This window comes from Musa acuminata, chromosome BXJ1-9 (genome assembly GCF_036884655.1).
Source record: "Musa acuminata AAA Group cultivar baxijiao chromosome BXJ1-9, Cavendish_Baxijiao_AAA, whole genome shotgun sequence".
Lineage (NCBI taxonomy): Eukaryota > Viridiplantae > Streptophyta > Magnoliopsida > Zingiberales > Musaceae > Musa > Musa acuminata.
Window position 1 is genome coordinate 10148022 of NC_088335.1, and position 27316 is coordinate 10175337.

Below are 27316 nucleotides of genomic sequence, written 5' to 3' on the forward strand. Positions count from 1 at the left end.
TCCCGACGAGGCGCAGTGGTGGGGCCCAGAAGTCCTCATGCACCTACGAAAGTCTACGCACGGTGATGATTGTGTGTAACGGATAAATAAAGGATTATTATTATTATTATTATTTAAGCCCAAAAAGATAGAAGAAAAAAAGGAAATGGTCAAAGTATTCGATCTCATTAAATTAAATAGGAATGACATTATTGCATGCCCTAATCGGTATGGCAAATGCTTCATGAGATTAATAATATATTGGATGATTTGGTTTATACATTTTAAGTGGGATGTTTTTGGTAGGAAGTACTTTAAACACATAAAAAAAGAAACTTAAGTGAAATATTACTATGAGATATTTGAACTGTCCTGCGCTCATCATACATGACAACACTTCCTAGATATTGAAACATTTCTAGCATACAATTTTGATCCCATAATAAGATTATTCCCTTACGATATGAAAGATCAAAACTTTGGTCACAAAAAAATAGGTTATAGAAGAGTTCATCACCAATATACATACATATATATTTTACGTCATGAATCTTAGCCAACAGTTCAACAGCATGACGGAGAGGGAGATTTAGTGAAGACAAAAGGAAGGACTGATCACCAGAAAACATACTTGATCGCAGCTCCTTTTGAAAGGGTTTGAGCAGTGGATGGAGTAGAGGTTGGATGTGCTCAGAAAAGTTCGATGGTGCCAATAGTCGGAAGGAATTCAAAGTCGAACGCCGATATAGTATTCTCTTGGACCAAACGTAGAGTCCAAGGTGACCATTCGTCCATGACATACCCAGAGAGGGCTTTGAATGCCACTTTTTGTCTCTTCCTGGGGTTACATGCAGCAACAACTTCTGATCCCGGGGACCAACACCTAAGCTGTTCCTCGAATCGATGAGAATGATGAGCCACAGTCGCATCCATGTCCATTTCTTGATCCGTTTTGGTCCTCTGAGTCTTCTCCCCCCCTGCGCTAATGGAGCTGCAGATGATCTGACAGACAGTAGTAAGATAAAAGAGTCATGCATACATGTCCATAAAAAGGAAGTTCTCTATCTCTACAGATGCTCGACTGATGTTAAGATGAAAGAAAAAAATAATCATCATTCACTCACTCCATTCCATTCCATTCATGCTTGTCCTAATTGCAATTTAATTCCTCATCAGTACAGCACAGGAGGGGATGGAAAAATCCTGGCTTGGATCACCAAGGAGCCAGCCAATCAAATGTCAGCAACTGTCAAAACATGGTCTCTGATGATAACCCTATAAATGCAGCTTTTCTGCTTTGCTATGAATTGGTCAGAGAAGCAAGAGAAGGTAAGTTCACTTTGGTTTTGTGGCAAAGCATCTTTAAGAGAAAAAAAAAGAGGATCAGACCTAGAGAGTTGTAATGTTTGAAGCATCAAAGACCTGTGGAATCTTGTAAGAAACTGATATTATATGAAGGAAAGCCTTTCTAGGGATAAAAAGAAGCAAGATGATCCAATGGAATTATATCACTCAGAACTTTACCTTTTTGCTTCCACTTTATCTTCTCAAAGAGTGGATCCATCCTGACTCTTGGAAAACTTGAAGCATCACTTATATATGTTATACTGCAAAAACCACAGAATGCTATTGGAAGAGAAATCAAATCCATATTTGACCAGACTAACATCATAGTCTCCATCTACAAATCAGCATAATACTCATCTTTGGCTGCTTAGGCAACAATAAACATTAAGTAATATCTGTTTCTGCTGCATCTTTTTGTAAGAGAAACCAACTTTTTCCAGTAAGACAGATGTAAACTTCATGGTTATGTTAAAAAACATTGTCTCATACCCTCTTACCCTTACAGTAAAGTCTATACCTCTTGTGGCCCTCCTAATCATGGCTCTGCTCCAGCTTTGGAGAGCCTAAAAATATTCAGCAAGACAACCTGCATGAGAAAAAAATTAAGGATTTTACTGAGGTTACAGAGCAAGCAAGATGTAGAAGAAAATAATATAAATATCTAATGTAACAATGATCCAGAGTTTTAACTAAATGCACCTATCCAACAGAATAATTTACACATATGTCTTTCTGTGGAACAGTACATGGAATCATTGAGCTTTAAGGGTCATCATCTAAACCTTCTGAAGAAAATGCAGATCATCTTTTGCTATTATTTAAACAGAGAGAAATTTAATTCCTATATCGGTGATTAGGAAATTTATACGGTATTCATGTATAAGTCCCCATCGAGCAATTCGAGGAAGAGATTATTTTTATGAAGATGATCTAATACCCATAACAAGAAAATATAATGAATTCCTAAGGTTCAAGAGTATATCAGGTTAGACGTAGGAGCTGCCTCAACATCATCTAAGAGAAAAATGTTCAATTGCAGTATGAGATGACTAATTATGCCAATGCAGAAAAGAAAAGTTGAATGCCTTACATCTGAGGAATCTGCCTCATGCCAAAAGATATCAGTGACTTTAATGATGAAAAAATATTGAGCCAATAAAATATTTGGTTCCACAGTCACTGTTGACACTCTAAATTTTTATATTTGAACAACTGCCAATTCCTTTAAACACTTGAGCTGATTAATAAGATAGGGATTTTATCAAAATAATGATTTAATATTCTCGGATATGGACTGGCAGGAAGCTAAACACATGGAACCTCAAATAGACAGACAAGATAACTAAAACACAGGAAAATCAACTTGAAAATTTAATTGATGAACGGGATTTTACTGATGATGTCCCTGTAAATTCATATTTTATCTGTCAGTGTAAGCACCAGGGTCTGTCGTACGAACCGTACCGCCCGATACGGGCGGTACGTACCAGTCCGATAGGTTGTCGGTACGCGGACCGTCTCTTACCGGTCCGAGTGCACAGTAGCACTGTAGCAATGCTACAGTACTCGACACACCTAGGTGTATCGCTCGGTACACATGGGTGTACCGCTCGGTATACCGTACCGTACCGGTACCGAGCCCAGGTCGAAATACTGGTACAGTACGGTATTGCGAACCTTGGTAAGCACTAAGATGAATTGAAAGTGAATAAAATTTCTTCGATCCAGGATATATTTGCTACGTACATTATATCAAATGTTAGGAGCGAATAACTCGACGCAAAAGATAAGCGATCTGTGGATATCAGTCAAAGTATACTTATATGCATTCCTTTAGCACTTAATTAAGACCATAAGATCCATCAACTATATTTACTTCTACTCTCGATTTACTTAAAGAAAGTTTATGAAATGCATTAGGGTATTCACAAAGTAGTCCAGTCACTGTTGACACTAAAGGAATCTGCCTCATGCCTAAAGATATCAGTGAATTTAATGATGAAAAAATATTGAGCCAATAAAATATTTAGTTACACAGTCACTGTTGACATTAAATTTTTATATTTGAACAACTGCTAATTCCTTGAAACACTTGAGCTGATTAATAAGATAGGGATTTTATCAAAATAATGATTTAAAGATTCTCAGATATGGACTGGCCGGAAGCCAAACACATGGGACCTCAAATAGACAGACATGATAACTAAAACACAGAAGAATCAACCTTAGGGCCTCCATCTCTGTTACCTGAAAATTTAATTGATGAACAGGATTTTACTGATGATGTCCCTTTGAATTCATATTTTATCTGTCAGTGTAAGCATTAAGATGAATTGAAAGTGAATAAAATTTCTTCGATCCAGGATATATTTGTTAAGGACATTATATCAAATGTTAGGGGCGAATAACTCGACGCAAAAGATAAGCGATCTGTGGATATTAGTCAAAGGATACTTATATGCATTCCTTTAGCACTTAATTAAGACCATAAGATCCATCGACTATATTTACTTCTACCCTCGATTCACTTAAAGAAAGTTTATGAAATGCATTAGGGTGTTCACAAAGTAGTTGACATTCTTTCTGAGAGGTTTCTATCTTCTGTTCCAACAATTTCTGGTCTTATATCATTCTCTCAGATAGAAGACTGCTGTCTTTCCTGCTGTATTTTTTTGAATCTGAATTCTGAGACACTCATTCATGTGAGATCATTTTCGTTTTTTTTTACAGCAATTCACCTAATTCTGCTGTTAAAAAGAAAATATTTCTCTCATTTTCTAGTTGGCTTGGCAAAATAATAGTAACACTTCACTGTGCTGCTAGTACTTACTCATTGATGTGGTCTAGAAAAGCCCACATTCCATAGAGAAGATACAGCTCAAAAAAGCCTGACTAGGAAGCAAGCTCGCATAGAAAGAAGCTTCAACAATGTCTCATTGAAGTCAACCATCAATATGATAAAACTTGACTTTCTCACTCCATTCTACATCAGCAATTGATCATCAGAGTATAGATTATGATGCATCAGTATTTCCATCCTCGGTGTACATTCATCCAGACTTTGGACAACTACACTAATAAACATATACAAATACCTTAAAATTCAGTTGAACAAAGAGAAGACAAGCTCCTAAAACAGCACCCACAATTTAATATTACTAACTGGCGAAATACCAAAAATTTTAATGGCAACTGATGCAACATGATCCAGCAAGTATATAATAAATCGAAAAAAAATAAATGTAGCAGCAAACTGAAAAACAGATCAATCTCATCCCCTGCATGTTTGTGTAGGTAAAGTAACAAGACAAAACAACAATCTTATTATTGCTTATAGCTAACATTAACATCCAGAAAAGGAGATTGTTCAATAATCATGAGTGGCAGACAAGTTGAACGCTTTATAGTTAAAACAATTTTGCTTATTCTAACAAAGATATACACTGCAGCAGAGTTAAATCAGCATATTTAATCAGATACCTCTAATAAGAAAGCAAAAAGAGAGTAAAATATATCAAAATGCATATATGCAGAAAGATCTAAAATTTAAATGATGTCCAGCGACATTTTAGACAAGAAATAACACCAATTCAAGTATTAATCTGTTCCTACAACACAGGTTACTAACCAAACTTTGGATTTGATGCTAGATTTATCTGTGAGCATAAAAATCATCATGATGTCATTATTATATAAAAAATTTTAATGTTAAAATTCTGAAATCATATAACAATAGATCAAACTTATGACGTGTACCTTACAATGTCATTCATGAAGCTTTTATCTGTTCTACGGTGCAACGTCATTAGATCCGAAAGATATAGCAAAGCTAATTTGTAAGGAGAACTAGACTCGCGTTCTTCTCTCTTCTTATCCTTCACATGACCGCTATATACGATGAATCAAAGATAAAGGGGAGATGAGAGAAGATCTATAATCTCTCAATGATTGGTTCATGTGATTAAGAGAAGATGAGAGAAGATTTGTAATCTCTCTATAATGTCACATATCTCTGTCTCATCTTATCTGTGTGTCCACATATCCATGTATTGTATTTTTAGTCTTTAGTAGGTCTTGTCTATCTATAGGCGAGAGTAGATAATTTAATATAAGTAATTAGGAGAGTCCCTCTTATCAAGGTTATCTCTTGAGGAATCCTATTATACTTGGACTTCTTTTCTATTGCTGATAACAATTCAATTATATTCATAATATATCTTACCTAATTACACGTATATATAAATTTTATAAAACAGACCAATAAGTCCAATAAACATAATATCACATTAAGTTCGACTATCAATACGAGTCATAGTAATTGCATATCATCAATGTTATACTTCCTTCTATGTACTATAACACTATTGACTCTTCCTAATATAGTCTAAAATAACACATGTAATTTATCTTATCAAAATAATCCTATTAGCACATTTAACCATAATATGTATATATATAAATATAAATATGATAGTAGAAACAAATAACTTTAGTTATGTAAATAAGAATATCAATTATAATGTCCACTCATGTATCACCATATCTTTTATGGGTTGCTCACAAACCCAATTGCAAGAATATATTCTTTCAAACACTTTAGATTGTAAGTCCTAAATGAACGAATCAACAATCAATATAGTAGAACTCAAATCCTTAATTGACATTAATTATTTTTGAACTCTTTGTCTTTAACTATCAAGTACTTTATACTATAATGCATAGAGCTACAATAATACTTACAATTCTTAGAAAAGAAAACTATTATGATATATCATAAAGTATCCTTAGCGACTTAATAATTAAGTCTAACCACACCAAGCCTTGAGATAAAATTTTACAATTATAAAGCTTGATTAGTGATCTCAAAGCATACCATAAAATCAGCTTCTTTTATTAATAATATAATAATATATTATTTTTATAATTTTCTCTATAAATTATCTCTCGATTTGATATATATATATATATATATATATATATATATATATATATATATATATATATATATATATATATATATAATGGACTTTCTGTTATTGAGATAATTTACAGATTCAACACCTAAAAAATATCATTATTTCAAGTTGAATTAATTATATATATGTGAGTATATAATTATTCGTCCCTTCCAAATATCTTATTACTTTTTTTTATATTTTTTAGTTTTTTCATTCCTAAGTAATTTTAATATCTATCTAATATTTTAATTATAAAATTGATATCTGATGTAGCATAGGCTTAAGCATATAATAAACTTTCAACTATACATATATAAAAATAATTTTTTTATCTGATTTTTTTAAGTAATTTTTAAAATATTTGTTTTAACTAAAATTTTACTTTTATTATTTGTTGAACAAAGTTGTATATTAAACATTTCCAAAATTTGGTTAATATATCTTTTCTAATAGTCCTAACAATTCTTAATATCTATCCTTGAATATCTCAATATTAATAATATAAAATATCATTCATATCAATCATCTTAAAATTCTTGTTGAGAAATTTCTTAGTTCAATACAATAAACCAAGATCACTACTAACAAATAAAATATTATTCATATATAAGACTAATATAATAAACTTACTCTTACTGATCTTTAAATATAGATGTTGATTAACAGTATTTTTCTTACATCTAAAGAGAATAATGATATCAAGAAACTTTATATACCATTATCTAAAGGCTTGTTTAAGATCATAAATGGATTTTTTAAATTTATATATCAAATTTTATATTTATTTTATTTTGTTTATGAATTATTTAGGTTATCCCATATAAATCTAGATCCTCATTTAGAAAACTTATTTTCACATTCAAATGATGTAACTCAAAATTATAATAAATCACTAATATCATGATAATTCTTAACGAATTTATTTAAAAAATTAAATAAATTATCTTATTATAGTTGATGCATTCTTTATGAGTAAAATCTTTGATCATAAGTCTAGTTGTTATATCATTCGATATTGTCTTTGAGTCATATTTATGTAATAGACTCTTTTATAGTTATTAGTTAATTCAACGAGTTCTCAAATACCATTTTAGCCCATTAATGTTAACTCTTCTTTTATTATATTATATCATTTTTTAGAATCATTATTTTTCATGACTTGTGAAAATAATGAAGGATCATTTTGATTTCTATATCATAATCTAATTTTTATAGATAAATCACATAATAATTAGAAATGATGTCTTCTTTACCTTTCAGATATTCTTAAGACTATCGATTGTGATTATTTTATAAGTTTATTAACAACGATATCAATATTACGTGGGAGTTTATTGTTCACCTTTATCAAATCATTTAGTGATTTGAGGAACAATAATCTCTTGAATATAAAATGATAAAGGAGTATCAACATTTATCTCCTCTATATCAAAAATTAATTTTTTTGAGATTTTTTATCCCACTAATTTGTTATTTTTTGGGTATCTTAATTCAACTATCCTCGTACTATAATTAGAGTAATAAAATCTATACCCTTTTATTTTTTCTAGATAACTAATAAAATATCTATAAATAGTCATTGAATCTAATTTCTTTTCATGTGAATTCGAAAAGCATTATCTCTCAAAATAATCCTAAATATATAAATATCTCAAGTTGAGTTTTCTACCATTCCATAACTCAAAAAAATTGATATAATTGACTTATTAGGAATCTTATTTAAGATATACATAAATGTCCTTAAAGGTTCTCCTCACATTATTTCTAATATAAAAGAATAACTTATCAAGCTCCCATAATAGTATGATTTCGCCTTTCAGTAATCTTATTCTACCGTGACACATTTGATAAAACATACCGAGCACAAATATCCTTTTTTTTAGAAATCTAATAAAATTTATCACCCATGTTAGATCTAATAATTTTTAACTTTTCTATCTAATTATTTCTCGACTTTATTTATATACACCTAAAGGTGTCAATAGCTTAAGACCTTAGATAGTCATATTTTAATAGATACTTTTTAAAGGTGATAAAATATCTCTCTTCACTGAAATAGGAAATATGAAGTGACCCATAGATATAAGTATATATAATCTTAAGGAGCTCATGAAACTAAGTTTCATTCCAATATTTGATTAGATGATCATTATAAACTTAAGATTCACATTAATTTTGTATAAACTATTATATAGAATTCAAAATTTTAACTTTTATTGAGTTTACAACCATAAAAAATATATATCCTGATAATTCCAAATAATGAACTTAAATTTCTAGAATTATAAGAACATAATATACATCCTCAAGATCTATCAAATGAATCATTTCTAAACGTTACTATCACTTTCACTTAAAGATAATTTCTTATAATGATGATGAAATTCTTGGGGAGTTATACATTTATGCATTGATAAGACCATTCACTATTTCTTGAAGCCCCCAAATGAACCATATAGCAAAGAGAAACCATGCAAAATAGAAGAGCTTGCCCTACCTATGAGTAAATATTTCATAGTAGCCTTATTAGACCATACATCTCTCTTGGTATATCTAGAATAGGTAGGAACATAAACTGAAACATTCTGAAGCTACAAAGATAGTTATTAAATTATTAGTACCACATTTCATTCTCTTTTGGTTTCCATGATAAATATAAATTTACGTCGACCATTTGCTTGATTAGCTCATTAGGATTAAAGCTGATAAAAATAAAAAATTATTTTAAATTTGACTTCTCTCCTAATTCAATCAAAACTTAATTGATCGAATCTAAATCTAGTTAAGTAATTAAAATGCAATAATGATCAAGTCAAATCAAAATATTTAATTAAAATAAAATAAATTAATCAATTCTATAATTGAAGTCATGAGTTAAAAAATTTTAATTTCTAAAAAGTAAAACTATAGTTTTTACTTAGGATATATAAAGAAAACTTTTGATTTTTGAAGGATAAAATTATCAAAAGGATATAAATTAGAATTAAATAAATTTACAAGAGTAAAACTATAATTTTTTAAGAAACCATAATGCCAACCACCCTTACAATCATCGTAGTCGTTGCGCATTCCACCATGCCCACACGCGTGAGTCAACAATTGTCGTGCATGCACCGCCCGTCATCAATAGATTACGTGCAGCCCATCGCCTGTGGTGGGGCGGTTGTTGTCACACGGTCGACCGATGACCTCAGACGATCAATTGACAACCTTGTTGGTCATTCCGGTTTGTCGCCGCATTCCTTATAGGTGGAATGCCTTTGCGGTGCATCGTCAATCACGTGGCTGTGCACATGCATCGATTAGTACCCTCCACGATCGTTGCGGCGCACAACTATGCTTGCATATCTTGCTGCGTAGCCATTGGAAACCATGACCTTTAGCGTCCAGTTAATATCGACCGTGGCTAGCAAGCACAGTTACCGTATGTAACGACGCTATGTAGTCGTTGTACGTAGTGACACTGCACAGCGCAACCACCACGTGCAATGGTGCTACTACAACTGTTGCACACAATAATGCTGCGCAACTACCGTAGGGCTGTCACACCCCATAGTGCTTGTATTGGGTATGCAACTATTGTGTGCAATTAGGTTGGCAACCACCGAAGGTCGTTGCCCTCAATAATACTATTGTTGATAGTAAGCTATTAATAGTGGTCCATCGATCAAGCACGAGGAATCTCACATCGCCCGCAAGTAGGCGATAAGACAACTTGGATAGAAAAAAACAGATTGGTAATATAGATAAATCGTTTATGCATCATACGCTAGCAAAAAGAGTTAACAAATAGATCTAAAGTATTTGATTTCATAAATATGACTCTGATACCAATTGTAAGTATAAAGACCATCCTTATACTTCTGTTATGCGAAAAATTTTAATACCAAAATCTGAAATCAAATAACAATATATCTAAATTTATAATGTGTACCTCTCATTATATTGAACTTTTATTTGATTTACAAGTGCATAATCGTCGGATCCAAAAGCTATAGCGATGCTGATTTGTAGAGGGTATAGAATAAGTAATTAGGAGAGTCCCTCTCATCAATCTCCTGAGGAATCCTATCATGATTGAACTTTTTTTTTTATTAGTCGATAACTGTAATCAGAATCCAATCATTTTTATAATATATCTTATCTAATTAGATAGGATCATCTAATATAACATTATCAACTAAAACAGAAGTAAACGAGACTGATAAATTTTAACAATTAGAGTTTTATCCATCGATGAGTTCAGGATCAAACCTCTCCGATGCTAATCCATGCAAAAAATTCTAAAAAATCTATCATAGCATTAAGATTTAAACTATTACCTTTCGGAAGATTCTAAAATTTTTATCTTTTATCTTTTAAATAAATAAATTAGATAAAATTTTAAAGATAATAATCTCTTGATTTAAATTGTTATTATATACCTATAAATAAATGACATTTATGTGTATAAATTTATTTAGAGCTCTAAGTTAAAGAGTATTTAAGATCTTATAAATATTATTTTTAGTTCAATATAATTTTTTCTTTTAATTTTTAATTTTTCTTCTTTTATTTCGTTTGGTATTGGTTAATAATATCCTATTATTACTATTTGAGAAATGATTGCAGATCACTCTCTTTCTTCACATCTATATCTTTTAACACTTTGACGAGAGTAAATTTGATCCACATCAAAGCACTAATTTCCAATATCTCATTACCAGTCTAGTTCGACATTTGAAACTACCTCTTTACCTACTTACAGCTTCCGGCCCGGAATTGTTATTGATCACCAATCGACTTGCCTTGGCTCCCTAACAACCCGTCGACTTGGTTTATGACAGCATGACATTCTTCCTCAACGTGGATGGCGGCCGGCGGAGGAAGAGAGATCGAGTTTGAGTACAGCGTACCAGTCAACGTGGTTGTTGGCGCGACGCCAAGAGGCGAAGATGATGTCGGCGAAGACGATGGCCTGGTTTCCGCTACGGATGAGGCACGGGATCCACATAGCGATGCTCCAGCCACCGCGCCGCCCCCTCTCCCGGCATCCGCGACGGCCGTCAGTGTTCATCGCTTGAACTCCAACGGAAACACTTTCAAGGGAGGGTCATTTCAGTCTTTTCAACTGGGAGAGGCGAAGATGATGTCGGCGAAGACGATGGCCTGGTTTCCGCTTCGGATGAGGCACGGGATCCACATAGCGATGCTCCAGCCACCGCGCCGCCCCCTCCCGGCATCCGCGACGGCCGTCAGTGTTCATCGCTAGAACTCCAACGGAAACACTTTCAACGGAGGGTCATTTCAGTCTTTTCAACTGGGAGACCCAGCGTCCTCGTGTTGGGTCCCGTCCTTACCCGCAAGAGGGTATGGCGTGGGTCCGTTGAACCCGAGACCACATCATCCCTGTTGTGCGTCCCATCCTTACTGTAAGAGGGCATGGTGTGGGTCACTGAGCCCAGGACCCCACCGTCCTTGTGTCACACCGTGTTCCTATATTTCCTTTTACATTTGTTTTAGTATTTAATTTCGTTTAGATATGCAGCATAAATGAGAAAAACATGAAAAATTACATCTAGAATTAATACAAATTAATTTGACGTAGAATTATTGGTACGAGTCAAAGTAAATTGCTCGAGGCAGCTGACCAAACACTTGTGTAGAAGTGATATCCTCAAAGCTGATGTCAGCGAGAGTTGACGGTCACTGTTGAGCTACAATGCATTCCAACCATGTCACACTGTGGAGCTTGTACCATGTTACATACCATGGAAAACTGGCGCTGCACTAAGAGCTTATCCAGACATCATGAGAGGTTTGTCTTAGTTTTTCTGCGAAGACAAAGAACGTTTCATCTCCCATAGAGATAAACTAATGGCAAAGACACTGGTGAATATAATAAAAAATAAAAATAATTATTAAAGAAGTTTTATTTAAGAAATGAAAGAAACTTTATTGAAGAAATGAAAATGCTTAATACATTAACATGTTTCCTTTTCTATTTATACCCCTGAATTTTTCTCAACAGAATAAAAAGATTTAAAAAAATCTTAACGTCGATCAGATATTTTATCCACTTATTATAAAAATATCACCCACTTGTCGTAAGAATGTCATCTTGGGTTGTTGCAAGATGCATGCAAAGAGACACTAGGAATGAGTTTTATTAATACAAAATTTGAGGCTTAAAAAAAATTCATTATTACAACCTTTTTTCTATTAAACTATACCACTTATAAGAGAGGATGACTATTAATCCCTAATTTTTCAGGTCCACAATCAATGATATTAAAATTTTTTTGGAATGCAGCTAATTGGCCTTTTGCACTTAAAATAATAATAAATGTTTGTTTTTAGAAACAAAAAAAAGTATGGCAACCAAAACAAACAGTGACAAGGCGCGATGAATGTGCCAGGTCTGGGGCCCCACACGCGGCGCGTAAGAGTCGTGCGTGTGGCCGTCGGAGTACCTGGCTCGGGCTCTGCGACGCCGCAGCCGCGGTGGGCCCCGCTCGTAGTACGACCGTGGCAAAAAAGGCTCCCCACCCACGCGCTCCTCGCCTTTGGTGTCTGCCATGTAGCGTATCCATACTTCGTACGTACGTGTATACAAACATGGTGCACTAAATCCACACGAACGCTACCCGCTCTGGGTGGTCAGCGGACCCCACTCATCCCGAGTCTAGTGTGTGTTCGGGACTCGAACAATGGGGACCCGTCTCGTCAAGATTTTTACTCTCCATCGTACGGCTGACCGCACGAAATCTGACATCTGTAGCAGATGCTGCATTGGGTGAGACTTGGAGAGAGAGAGAGAGAGAGAGATGAGGGGCGGTAGGGGAGAGTACTGTTTTACCATAAAAGGGGGTCCCCTTCTTCCGGCACCCAGCCATGAACCAGCAGCCATCCCTCCTCTCTCCTGTATTGTTGGCAGACAGATGAAGAGCAATCCCGGGTCTCCTTGAGCTCCGGCTGCCCTTGGATCATATTGCCTTCCATCGTTTCATATTGCGTAGGTTCCCAATAGCCCTCCTCCACTTCCACATCTCCATTAATCTATTCATCTTATCTTCCTTCCCCCCAGAACATCTACGCTCCTGATTGGTAATGCTTGATTTGGAAACTAGGACCTCTTTTACCTGCTTCTTTTTACTTAAACCGCCCCATCTACATGTCTACGTGCATCTCGTTGCCACTAGTTGTGTCATCCGGAGCTTTGGTACCCTCTTTGTGCTCAGATCTTGAAGACTGCGGGAGGAGAGACGATGGTGAGGGAGAAGATCCAGATAAAGAAGATAGACAACACGGCGGCGAGGCAAGTCACCTTCTCGAAGCGGCGGAGGGGCCTGTTCAAGAAGGCAGCCGAGCTGTCGGTCCTCTGCGATGCCGACGTCGCGCTCATCGTCTTCTCCTCCACCGGTAAACTCTTCGAGTTCTGCAGCTCCAGGTAATCCTGACCTGACCTCATCCACACGAGATCTACTTTCTTTGTCCAAGGAAAACACTTACAGGAAACATAGCATGGCGACTAAGTTTCTCCGGATATGTGTTTAGGTCATTTATATTGCTGACTCGTAGCGTGAGTTGAAATCTTCTTTGGTTTTTTGCAAGATCTTCTTGAAAAGAAGGCGCTTGTGTACTTGGAATCGAGAGATTATTGGTGGATTTTTTTGGATTTATATCATGATTAGAGGCTTTGGTTTCCAGTAGCTTCCATGGACTTGATCGGAAGTAGTAGTGGCCATGAGAACAGAGTTCTACTGTTGCACCATCAACCATAAGAACCTGAAACAATCCGATAAACAACCTGAGCTACACTATAAATATCGGAATCGGAGTCACCAACTGTTCTCTCTTTATATATGTTTTCTATTTACCCGACGTGGATGCATGTTTTGATTTGAAGGCTTGGTTAATGAACGTCATCTGGATTTCACTGAGTCTGAAACATACATGGTTTTGGTTTATCTTGCTTGTTGAATTCCATGCATTTCTGAGTATGGAGTGTTTTTCTTTTCTTTTTTCTGAAGCAAAATATGGTATGATATATTGCTTTCCATTACTAGTTTGCTGAAGCTAGCAATTTACTGGTTTCTAGTCCTTGCTTGTTTATGTTTCCGATGATGATAGAATCCAAATGCTACATATTTGATGCTAGTTAATCATATGTTGTTGAGGGTAGGTTGTGATATATTTAGTGTTTAGGAATCACAACTGCTGTTGACTGTAATTTATTTTACGGTAGCATACAACTCCTGCATAGCAACACAAGTCCAAGCAAACCATAGTTCGAGACCCAACTCTCATCGAAGTTAGCACGCTTGTCAAAGTCCTCCAAAGAGGAGCCAATGAGAGTATCAGTGATCTCGGAAAAGATTCATGAGTGACATAAAGATTGAAATAGGAGTAAACATAGTCTCATATTTCTAAGAGTTGGAAAGAAAATAGGACTCGTATATAGGTATTGACTAATAAGAAACGATAGTTTTGACTAGTTTGACTAATATTCATGTAATTAAAATCTCAACAATGTAATCTACTATTCGTCTACTATGATTTGTCTATGCTCTTCGGAACTAAGTGTTTAACTATTAGTTTGTGAAAGTTACTTGAATCCATTTAGAACATATATACCTTTGTGCACAACTAAATTCATCATTAGGTTCGATAGCGACAAGAGAGATTTCTTCGTTCTCATCCATACATACATCCAAACCTAAAGAACTTATTCTTCAATCCTACCATTTACATACTTCTCTACAATGCATCCAACGCTCCTACCGATATCTTAATTTCTTGTTTGGCATCAAACTAGCAAGTATTCAAAGCAAACTATATCCACTTGCATGCTTCAGCCCTAATATCACCCACAGACCTGCTTATGAGTATAGTTGGCTGAAATGGGTGTGTACTATGGAGAACAAGGAAGAATTAAGAACACACTGTAATAGCTGGTAACCTGGAATTAGCTGTGTTAAGACCTTTAGACTGACATACAAACATAAAGAAATCCACATGGTCTTTCAAACTTCCATGATCTGTTTAAACGTGACAACATGCCATTCCATCCAATGTTGTGTATATGTTTGGTATATTACAGGTATGACTTAGGCCTCATGCATACCATTCAAAGAAAAAGAAAAAATGATGTCAAGGTGTTCTTTGCTTGGTAGCTCTAAATCCTACTGCACAATGAATTGATATGCATATTCCAAATAGAAGAATTTAGTCACCATCATCATCCTTAAGTTATAGTTTGACATGGTTACTAGCATCTCATCCGTAAACAAAAATACATCTAGCTCTAATTGTATGGTCTTATGATCAAAATCCTCCTTGTACAATGGTAAACATGGTAAGCTGTGATACAGCTACAAATGCTCGAGAATCCTATCTTCTTTTGCACCTTGACCTGGATTTTAAGCAATGAAATTGACACTACAGCTGGAATAGCTATCATCAAGAATTGCTCACTGTTATCTGCTGTTTTATTTGCCCTTTTCTTTGCCTTTCTAATCTCATTCCTTACTCTTTGAAGAATCTATTGTAGATTCTTGATTACGCTGAACCAAATGTTGTGGTCTGTCCTCTTCTTTATACCACCAAATGCCTTGTTTTGAGATTTTGTTTTTCCCTCTTGCGTTCACAGTGTGCACTTCAAGTAACAAAGCTCACATACTATATCAATATGTAACCTAATGTTACACCGATGGCCTGCACTGGCACCCCAATGTACATCTTTTGCAACCAATTTATCAAAATTTAGATTGTTCCAAATTCAAAGGCTAGTTCGCGCAAGGATGTAAGTAGGTTGAACAAATTGTTAACATTAACCTAGAATGCTACTAATGTATTCCAGATGGTTGCTAAGGCATAGTCAACATACTGCAGTTCATCTATCTTTCAATGAAAATGTGACTTGATGCTTTTTTGTTTATCAGATATCCTAATATCGGTTATTTCTTAGAGAACGGATTTTACGAAACAACAAGATTACTGAACAATAAATGACCACAACTTCTGACCTGCATATTGACTTCCTTCATTGCTGAAAGGTTTATCGTTCGGAAGACATTTTATAGGAGAAAATTCTCTGAATATATTTATGACAGTCATCAATCGAATTTATCACATTGCATGTTGTCAAAGAATTATTGTCAACTGCCTGTTAGATAAAGAAGTTATATCCCCATGAACAAGATCTAAATTTTCAAGAATTAACACATTTTGATCCAACAAATACTATTTCTTCTTTGTTTTGAAGCATGAAGAAGATCCTTGACAAGCATAGCACACACTCCAAGAATCTAGAGAAACAAGATCAGCTCTCCCTCGACTTAAATGTAAGTATCTAGTTTGATTCCTTTTCATTAGAGCTTATATCAAACTCCTAAGAAGAAAGAAAAAAGCAATGTTCTTGAAAGTTGTTTCAGTTATGCATCATTAAACAAATGGCAACCATCCATTAAACATTTATGTTCAGGCAAGACTGCCTTAAAGTTGGAAAGCAATGGTAGTTCATAAGTGAAATGAGTAGGAGATTGTTCTTTTTTTTCCAGCAGAGGAAGAATCATAAGATGTATAAAAGGTGAAGTGAGGGTTTTTTTAGAGTGTTACCAAGGGAGTTCTACATGCATGATTATAATGTAGTTTACACGTGGAATCACAAGGACTCAGGTGCAAGCGGTGATGCAAGATACAGTTGGGAGTTTCTGAAATGTTGTAACATGAAAGAAAAAAGGTCTGTAAAAGAAGCAACATCTATGTCTTATTCGGAAAAGATACACCATATAGGGTTGTCTTTGGTAGAGCTAAATGGTCACAGGAATTTAGGCAGTCAACTGAATCTTTGGAATTTATTCTTTCATTATCCGGTTTTATCATTTAAACAATGACTAACAAAGACAAGTCAGATTGCTGCCTTTTGCCATTCACCAATCTTTTTTTGGCATAGGTTGTTCTACAATTATGAAAATTTAATCATCATTGTCTCAATAAAAAATACCAAATTGCAAGAAGTAGTGACTTCTTAAAAATCACAGTAGTTAACCATTATTGATTGCCTTCTAAAAATAAGTATTTGACCGAATAACATAGTAATTTCTTAAGAATCACAGTGGTTCTTTCTAGAAGCAGATTAAACTGATGAAAGAAACCAGACAGTCGAATACAATTTTTTTATTTTTTGTTTACTTTGGGACAGCAGAAGAGTGTTCAACTGCCTAAAATTTATTTCTATGAAATTTGTACCTAGTAATGCTGTTGTTGGCAAATAAATGAATTGAATAATACTAAATGCCAAAGAACTTTTTGAACTACTCCCTTCAGACTCCTCTTGGATGAATCTTCTACTTCTTTTACCTATCTATGTAAGTAGCTCTTGCACTAGGACCTAATGTTAGTTGCTGGGTTTAGAAGACCATGGTCTCTGCTTGAGAAGAACAGTGCATTGGGCTTAGCCCCTAAATTATTGAGAACTGGAGACAATAAAAGCAAGGCTTGTCTGATCCTTGCTTAATGCTCTTCATATATTTTTCATGAAGAACCCTACACTGCCAATGAGTTGGAAATAGTGCTTGAAACTTCAGCTGTTTCTGGATGAAATGGGACACTCCACTTATTTCCATGTCATATATTAGTATCTTAATCGAGTCTCTAGCCAATAATATATGCATTTGGCGCTTATTCCAATCTGTTCTATTGCATTGTTCTCGATGTCCATGTTATATATATAATCCAACTGGAGTTGGACACTACTGTTGCTGCCGTAAGACTTCACACAAGTATTATTATTGTTTACTACATTGATTTACTTGTGGTACTTCCAATTAACATGAGTATGTTTCCTGCCCTTCTTCAGTTGGACAACAAGCATGTAAGTCTAAAGAAACAAGTTGCAGAAGCAAGCCTCCAACTAAGGTCTGCCGATACATCTGATGTATGAGATGTCAAATGCTCAATCATGTTCTATCCTTAAATGTGCTATGCCCATATAGGCAGATGAGAGGGGAGGCACTTGAAAGTCTGACACTGGAGGAGCTTCAGCAGCTGGAGAAAACCCTTGAAACAGGATTAGATCATGTGGTTGACAGAAAGGTAAACCTTGTGATGATGATGATAGATCCATTTCTATCATTTTGGCATGTAAGAACATCTAAAACCCAACCGTGCTTGATGTTGATCCTTCTCAGGGTACACAGATCATGCAACAGATTAGTACTCTTCAACAAAAGGTAAAAGAGATGCATCAATATTAAGTCTCGTGATCTACTTCTCTTGATGACTTTTGGCCATTTCTTTGGTGCACAGGCATTGCAGCTGGCTGAAGAAAATGTGAGGCTAAGACAACGTGTAAGTCCATGACCACCAAGCTTGCAGGTTCTTTTTCCTCTCTCAACCGCACTGAATGAGTGAAGATTTTAAGGGATGCAGGCGATGGAGATGCCCAACCTGGGGAAGCACATCATGGCTGAGAAAGAGAATGTTGTCAACGAAGATGGACAATCCTCTGAATCCGTCACCAATGCTCTACACCCAGGAGGGCCTCAGGAATGTGATGACAGTTCTGTCACATCTCTCAAACTCGGGTATGTTAATGAAGTCAACATATGCTATCCTGCAATCAAACATTAGATGAAACTATGTTACTTCTCTTCACGAAGAGATCATATGTTGATGAAGTCAACGTATGCCATCACATCCCTTCTGCCAACCGTGAAGAGATCAACCTGCACAATATTTTTCATGGTACTTCTCTTGTGACAAGCCCGTTGCTTCTTCTGGCACAGGCTACCTTACTGCTAGATGAAACCATGAACAGCTAGTGTTGGAAGAGGAGGCTATGCAGCCGAGGAGAAAACTTGCAGCCATCACCAGCTGTGGAATCTTAATTGTAAAGTAATGCAGGTATATTATGTATGAAGCTGGTCCAGTTGTAGTAAGAGGACTGCAGTATGTAATAGTTTAGATGCTTATGAACCAGCATGTGTGGTATGTGAACCAGTGAACATTGTTCTTTCTGCTACTACTGTCTGCCACCACCTTGGGACTTGAAGGATGATACATATTATTGCTATATGGCCAATGATTTGGAGGTTTAAGGAATGATTCCCCTACAAGTCTAGTCTCTGTGGATACAAAGTTGGCTTCCACAGTGCCTTGAGATGCTGTGGCCATGAATGAAGCTACAACCCTCGTATCTCCTGCAACACAAATAGCAGAGAAACTAGAGAACTTTGCCTTTGATCATCCCGACACTGTTCTGATGCATCAAATGTTTAGTTCCGAGGACACTTGATGACTATGTTCTGCAATCGAGTAGGACCATTTCCCTGAAACTTATCAGGGCCCGAGTTAAAGTCACCCCTGCAAGATTTCACGGTCGAGTCGGTCTCTCCATGGCAGCTCCAGTCTTTTATATGTAATCTTTTCTGTGTGCTCACCTGTATCAGCCGAGCCATCATACACCGAAGGAAGCCTTCTCATTGGTTCAGTATTCATGAGCCTCTGACGGCCGCATCTAACTTCCTATGAATCCAGTCACTGGAAATCTCTCCTACTACAGAAGATGCTTTTTTTGCTTCTAATTGGGCTGCAAGTCCATTAACAGCAAATAAAACACCAACTAAAAAATATAGATGCAATCTAATTAGACCTTCTTCTCATACTGCAATATTACTTGAAATATATATGAAATATCCCATGTCATATAAAGGTTGAATGTATCCTTCTTCTCTATATCACAATTAGATTATTTTGCTTTTTTAGTACAACTAGCATGCATTTGGATTTGTCTAAGGCACACAGGAGTTGCAAGCCTCACATGATCTCTCATCATTGTCAACTTAACTAAGCAAAATGAACACCATTTGGATGTCGCTTACCATTGGATTTTGATGTCACAAACCCCATTCCGGTGTCGCCTGCCATTGGATTTTGCTACCTATCAAGATTTATTTTGATTGGATTTAATGGAACCATATGGATGAGGCTAAAGGGGACGATTTAATATTTTAATTTAATCTTAAATTAAAATTGGGTTAAAACTTGAATGAACATATGAAATCTAGAAAGTATGTAGCTATTTTTAATAATTCTCGACACCCTACCTGTTATCATTGATGTAGATATAATATAAAATGTGTGTATCATTTATGTATGTAATAAATACTATACATAAAATATACACAGAAATATACAAATATGTACAGTGTCATTTGTGTATCATTTACTCAGCCATCTTCCAAGTACAATCAATACTCACCAAGACAACATTAAGAATAACCATGCAAAGTATATTTATCTGTGAACGTATATATTACACGAGCATGCAACTGCAAGACCTCCATGATTGAATGTGTAATGGATTATCTTCTTCCTTTATCACTGAGTCAAAACTGTGGCCCCAAGCAGACACCACCATAAGCTCTCATGGGAGCTCCTTTAGGTCACCAGCTTTTTGCAGCTCAACTGTGCCTCCGAAACCATGTTCAGGCACTCCCAAAGTACAGATGAGGATAGAATGAGCTGTATGAAAGCCATGCTCGATGCTGATTGATGGAGAGGGCCTTCTTCTAGATCAGCATGGTGGCAATTTAATGCTCTTTGTGAAGTTAGGTGATCATATCTTTTGTGAATAGTAGCAGCAGATGTGAAGCCTCCAAATGCCTATCATGAAATGTTGAGTGGATATGGAGATGAAGAGAGGTAAAGATGTCCACAACAAGACATGCTTGTGTGTTATATGAACAGTCAAAAGATAATGTTTTATGCAGTATTTTAATGGAAAAAAAAAACTAAAAATGAACAGCAAAAACTGAATAAGCCAAACAGAATTCTATAGAAATTTTTTGTGCAAAATTACATAATCTATATGTATATGTGTATATCTCAAAAAGTCAATAATTTTTGTGTTTTCTATTCTAAATTTAAGTTATATACATATATGCATATATACATACATACATACATATAAATACTTATAAAATGATTTTGAGTCTTAAGTTGATATTGATATGCCTTTCAAAATTATTAGAAAATATAAGAGATTAAATAATTTATGAACATAATAAAAGATATTTTAGATATGTAAATTTTTTATTAAATTCAATTAATTAACTTGAGTTTGTTAGATGGATGTTAATGAGAGTAACATATATGAGATATTCAAATACTTGAAGGGATATATATATTTACAAAATCTAAATTTTTAAAGGGATAATATGATGGTGAAAAATATGTAAAAACCACCTTATATTATTTTGGGTCCAAGAAGATTAGCATGTCAAGTGGCTTGTTTGAACTTTTTGCAATATATATATATATATATATATATATATATATATATATTACTTTAAATAATAAAATAAGACAACATAATTTCATTCCATGGAAAAAAAGAAATGAAATTTAAGAATAGTCTTGTACTATGAAACATGGTTAGATTTGCCATAAAGTTTCTTGTCAAGATTTTCTCATAACAAATAATAAACCTTTTGACTGGTAATGGCTTTTCAAACCTTTTTAATATTTACAATCATTAGTCATTCCAAGCCATCTTATCAACTTTGTTGTTGACGTACAAATCTGTGCTTTTGTTTTGAACATATTTTAATGCCAACAATAAATACCACACAATCAATCACATACGAATGTGTGTATTAAGGTATGTTTCATCACTAAAAGTGGACTTTATCAACACAAAATGATTTTGATAGACAAAATTAGATTTTTATTTATTAAAAAAAAGGTGATATAATCAGTAATCGTAGCCCTGAGTTGGTAGATGCCAATTACAATATCATGATATATCCTAAAAGGTGGAGATATTGGATAATTTATAAGCCAATGGTTGACATGATCCCACTCTCTCTAAAGTCAACATTTAGCTACATATGTTCTGTTTATTTGATGGTTGCAAGAATTGGAGATAAATCTCTCTCTCTCTCTCTCTCTCATGCTTAATGTATAGCATTTCTTTTTTTTGGTTTTTGAAGTCAGTCAAGATATAGTCAATTAATGGGCGCAAGATGGAAGAGGAGAATAAAGGAGAAAAAGGGAGTAGCAACTCCAATGTTTCGTGTTGATCACTGCACAAGAGAAGTAGTAGGCATGGTATTGAAGTGGTGGATGGAGGGGTTTGCAGTTCCATCCAATTATGAAGGTCGCAATGGACTCAAACGTGATTCTCTGAGGTATTCCACCATTTAAATCACAAGTTATTCGAGGTTTATGTTTGATTTGTTCTCCCAGAGACAACCCAATCGAGCAAAAAGATGGAAGATTAGGAGTGAGAAGGGAATATATACAGAAGCACACAAAGCCGAGACGAGCTCTCTCTTCACTTCAACCTCACGAGGAAGATGCTCAGCTCAGCCCCGCCGGATCCATCAGGGTTGATCATGTACAGCGACTCCGAGTCCTTGGATCCGACCACCCTCTCGAACCGCGCCCTCATGTACGTCAACTCCCCGTCGGCCGCGTCCTTCTCGGAGAGGCAGGGCAGGACGCCGGCGCCCATCGACACCCCCCTCAGCAGCTGCATTACGTGCCGCTCCTCGTCGGACACCTGCTTCCGCCTTATCGAGTACCCCGACTTCCGGCCGTTGCAGTACACGGCCCACACGTACTCCTCCACAAGCTTCTTCTTGATGGTCCGGGTCTCGCTCTCCAGCGCGATCTTGACCAAGCCGGAGGCCATCTCCTTGTGGAGAGAGCTGGTGAGCATGGGCAGCTCGATGAGGAAGAAGGGAGGTGACCTCGGATCCTCCTGGATGGCCAGGCTGACCCTTCCCCGCCGGTACCCGAAGAAGGTGACCGCGATCGCCTTGTCGGCCAGCAATGTCTTGCTGGGCCTGCCCAACAGCGCCACCATCTTGCAACCAGAGCTCAACATGGGGAGCAGCTTGAACATTTTGAAGACCCCTCCGCCGCCCGTTTTGGACCGGCGGCCTTCGGTGGCGTGCCGGAGCAGTGACATCACTCCTGGTGTCTCTGTCAGTGATGGCATCCGGTGGAGAGCTCGCTCTCAACGTTTACAAGTTAAAGAAGATGGTAGCCAGGGGAGTTCTATACGGTGCAATTTATTGCATCTCCATGAGAAGGCAGAGGACCGAGTTAATTACCTATATAGAGGCGAGAGCGAGAGAGAGAGAGAGAGAGAGAGAGAGAGAGAGAGAGAGAGAGAGAAGGGTTGGAAGGTGGTTGGTTTGATTGTCCATGGAATCTTTTAGCTTTTGTTAAAGTGGAAGAGAGGGCACGCAACAAGTTGGGTTGGATGTGACCAAGGTTAGTGATGGAAAGATTGGAGGGGCAAAGGGTAGATGCGATAAGGCGTGGGAGGTCGGACCACTTGGACCATTGAGGAGGAAAGGAGGAGGAAAAGGGTCCTCTCCTGTGTTCTGCTATATTGGCTTTTGCTGGCTTTATGCTTTCCCTTCTTCGAGCCTCACTAACCATCAGGGTATGAACCCTCCTCCAGATATATCTTCCATGACACATTCTTCTCTCATCATCCGTGGAAAGCATAAAGTAAAGACATCAATGATAAGTCAACCTTTGTGACAAGATAATGATCAAGAATGATTTCGTTATCCAGCTTGGTCACACCAAGAACTGCAGCTTGATTGTTTTTCTGTAACCTTTATACTTGAGAGAGAGAGAGAGAGAGAGAGAGAGAGAGAGTACTTGATCATTATATGTTTCTTTGATTTGTACTGTTGGAGAATGAATAGGTAGACAGACGTCTTGTGTGAACTCTTTCTCCTGATCTTGTTCATTGCATCCCTCTTTACGTATGCGTTTCATGGGAAGAATAGCATTGATAAAGCTTGATGAGGAAGCCCCAAAGTCGTTTTGTTTCTTTCTCATTTAGTACAGCTACACTTTGCGTCAGTCATCTCACAGCCATGTCGCCCACATAACCAGGCCGTGATAAGGAATTTGTTCGGGACAACACATGCGATAGTTCGATGCTGTGACCAAAATGTTTGGAGAAATGTCACTGCATAACCTAATCCCTGTTGCAACTCAATGTAGCTTTGCCTTTCTCTTCACATAACGAAGTGGAGTTGTCTTCTTGGGCGTAAGTTATTATGTCAAGTACTGCAAAGACACTGAGGTCACACTATATGAACTGAGAAGGAAGAAAGTTGTAGTGATGATTCAAGAGGTGTTCGATAGGGACCATCGAATGTGGTTAGTCTCATCGCAGCAACAGCCCAAGTAAGAATTGCATCTGCTAACACCAGTGGACGCCCAAAGATCTTCCACATTGTCGCATGCTTGTTCTCGTGGACGACAAGGGAACACGAGAACCCAAATAGTGTCGATGAATCGGAGTCAGATGAACTAATGTCTGCATTTGATTAAGATGTTGGACTACAGGTGCATGATTCATCATTGTCGATGAACAGTACCTCTTCTGAAGTGATTGGGAGTGAGGATGGTTTAGCGCTGCTCATTAGGCTAAGTAGATCTCTCTATCATTTCCAATCCAACACTGTAATGGTCTGTAGCCACAGGAGGCTCTATCGTAATCATCTTTTGGAGTGTGGCAGTGGGAGGCCTACAGAGATGGTCTCTTTTCCCCATGCTTGTTGATGTGTGACGGTTGAGATGGGAGCACCACATGGAGGAGGACCTCATGAGGACGAACGTGGGACAAGCATGAGTCTCCAAAGCGAGCCGAGGGCTTCCATCAACAGTGAGCAGTGTCTTGATGTGGCCCCGGTGCCATGTGATGCCTTCCCTGCATTTGCGTCTGTGATTCGTCACCTACTTCTCATTTCCAAGAAACATATCGCCAGTGAAGAAGAGAAGAAGGAAGAGCAATATCTCATGTTGTTCTTGTACTGTTTTGATCTGTTTATGTGCACTGTTCACGATCATTTTCATGGAGATGGACTGCTCTGGGGAAGTACTCTGTCTGCATCATATGCCATGGTGGATGGTGGGGCTGCGATGGGCGGACAAGCCGCTAAAGGAAGACACATGACCTCTCCACAACTTGCACATATTACAGATGGGAGTTGCTGTGCATGGAAGTGGTCAGCGACATCGGGAGTGTGAGCTTGGTTCAGCAACATGGCCGTGATTTGGAATATGATCGAGCTGACGTACGATTCAAGATCATCCAGTTATGTAATCAGTAGGGTCTTTAGCAGGTAACTGAGCTTTGAGGAGGAACTCACTCTTACAAGTTGCAGACTCTGTTTCTTATCTTGCAATACAAGCGTTCTCATTCTCTAAGTATTGCACCACTATATTCTCTTTTGACCAGAGATCTTGAGTTAGGCTGTCTCAAAGAGTTACATGCCACCGATACTGCTGCAGTCCTCATTCATATACCCTCTGCCAGCATCAGATTAACATGCTCACCAGTATCTCATATTCACTTTCATCATAAACATCATATGGTGCATTTCTCAAGTGAAAGGGTCACAAAAGTAACATTAGTGTCTCACTTCCCTCTTGAAAAAAGAATAAGAATCTGGATAATGAGATTAAAACTCAGAATCCCTCAAGTTTGTTCCAGCCAAGCAGGTGCCCAAGCCAAGTGTTGGACCTGTTATCATTTTATTTCTTCATGTCTATGACTTGTTGATGAAACTGCACCTATGCAAATTAGTAAAGACCCAACTCTGCAAGCTTTCCAGTCTTTCCAGACCGCGAAAGAGGTTTATGCTTTATGTTGCAATTAATCCTTTTGACAACCATGAATCATGCATGATCTTCGCGAAACAATTGGTATTAACCTTGCCATTTACTTCCATCACACAGTTGTTTACTTTTGACATGTTTTATTCCAAACTAGCCTATAATCCTCATGGTTACAGTATCTCAGAACTGCTCTCTACCATTTGAACTGTTTGTAGCTTATCTTACTAGCTTCAGACTGTATAACTCATGCTTCAGATACACAAAGTGGCTAAGCTATCTGATGCAATGAATGCAGTGAACTACTTCCCATCCAGATATGACAGACAGCAAATTGTCTTCTTGTTTCACATATCATTTGCTTTCTGATCTCATGTGCACACACAGTTCAACATGGAAAATACTTTCTACATGAAATAGCAAAGCCTAAATAGTGTAATTTCATCTGGTTTAATTGATTTGGGCAATTAAATGGAGTGAGCAGCTTCATTTGATCATGATGGATAAGTGTTACTTTAATGCAACAACAAGCAACAATAACCTTGGAAAGGCAGATATTATAAAAATGGCATCTGCTAGTGTTATCGATATTGGAGTATCAGTTCAACAGTGAACAGAGTTTAGTTCACATAGATGTCTCCTACATTAGACTGTTCAGAAGCAGCAATAACTACAGAATGAATGAAAAGCAATCATTGGTGAGAGCACTCAATGTCAACAAGAAAGGACTGGAACATCAGTACAAAACCTGGAAGTCCAATAACTTATCACAGAGGACAATAACAGGAACCATGCTGTATAATGTTCATTGGATACCCAAAGGAGCCTGTCAGGCACCTCTCACAATCTTTCCAACATCAAAGCACTTTAGTCCGGACTGTTCCAAGGAAAACTTAGAAAAATGACAGATAACAGAACCTCAAAGACTTCAGATTATTTAGATGAATCCAACACAGTGTTCTCCAAAGCTAATCTCCAGCCTTGGCATGAAGGCTAATCATGGTTATCATTAGGGTCACAGCTAGTCTAAGGGGTCGAAGCAACTTATCATGGTTTGTTTGTACTAACATCAATTCGCCACCATTACGTGCTATAGAGTGTCATGCAGGGTTTGTTTGTACTAACATATCATGGTTATGGTATTGAGACGAAGCAACTTATCGATATAGCTGTAGTTTGTACATATTTTTTCCTCAGAAAGAACAGATATCATCAATCTTCATGCAATTAGTCTAATACCAATATCTACACATAACTGAAACAATGACTTTTTTTCTGAACAAAAAAAAGTATATCCGCTGAATACAATCGGCTCGGTTGATTTTTTTAATCATAGTTGAACCTCATCAACAATATTTCTGTACCATCTTTACAGAAGCTGCATGCGGCATGCA

General features: G+C 36.6%; 2 protein-coding genes and 1 long non-coding RNA gene across 8 annotated transcripts; 1 reads left to right on the forward strand and 2 right to left on the reverse strand.

Moving 5' to 3' along the window:
* Positions 1-455: 455 nt before the first annotated feature.
* On the reverse strand, positions 456-11746 carry LOC103997982 (uncharacterized). 3 transcript variants are annotated; one of them, XR_010479419.1, is made up of 4 exons: positions 11180-11746; positions 1844-1912; positions 1104-1586; positions 456-981 (listed from the first exon to the last, which is right to left on the reverse strand). It is a non-coding gene; the product is annotated as an uncharacterized LOC103997982 (long non-coding RNA). The 3 variants fall into 3 exon arrangements; XR_010479418.1 differs by lacking the exon at positions 11180-11746 and adding an exon at positions 4157-6201; XR_010479417.1 differs by lacking the exon at positions 11180-11746 and having other exon boundaries at positions 1844-6201.
* A 1313-nt stretch (positions 11747-13059) lies between these two features.
* On the forward strand, positions 13060-19384 carry LOC135593138 (MADS-box protein SVP-like). Of its 4 annotated transcripts, none has more exons than XM_065082970.1 (9): positions 13060-13370; positions 13505-13713; positions 16531-16609; positions 18127-18185; positions 18263-18362; positions 18458-18499; positions 18576-18617; positions 18699-18853; positions 19055-19384. In XM_065082970.1, the coding sequence occupies exons 2-9, from the start codon at positions 13532-13534 to the stop codon at positions 19068-19070; spliced, it is 675 nt and encodes a 224-aa protein (XP_064939042.1). In that variant the 5' UTR covers positions 13060-13370; positions 13505-13531; the 3' UTR covers positions 19071-19384. The 4 variants fall into 4 exon arrangements, with proteins under 4 accessions (XP_064939042.1, XP_064939041.1, XP_064939040.1 ...); XM_065082969.1 differs by having other exon boundaries at positions 13060-13278; XM_065082968.1 differs by having other exon boundaries at positions 13116-13370; positions 18691-18853.
* A 3144-nt stretch (positions 19385-22528) lies between these two features.
* LOC103997984 (protein MIZU-KUSSEI 1) lies at positions 22529-23624 on the reverse strand. Its single transcript, XM_009419339.3, has one exon. The coding sequence runs from the start codon at positions 23272-23274 to the stop codon at positions 22606-22608; it is 669 nt and encodes a 222-aa protein (XP_009417614.2). The 5' UTR covers positions 23275-23624; the 3' UTR covers positions 22529-22605.
* Between the last annotated feature and the right edge of the window lie 3692 nt (positions 23625-27316).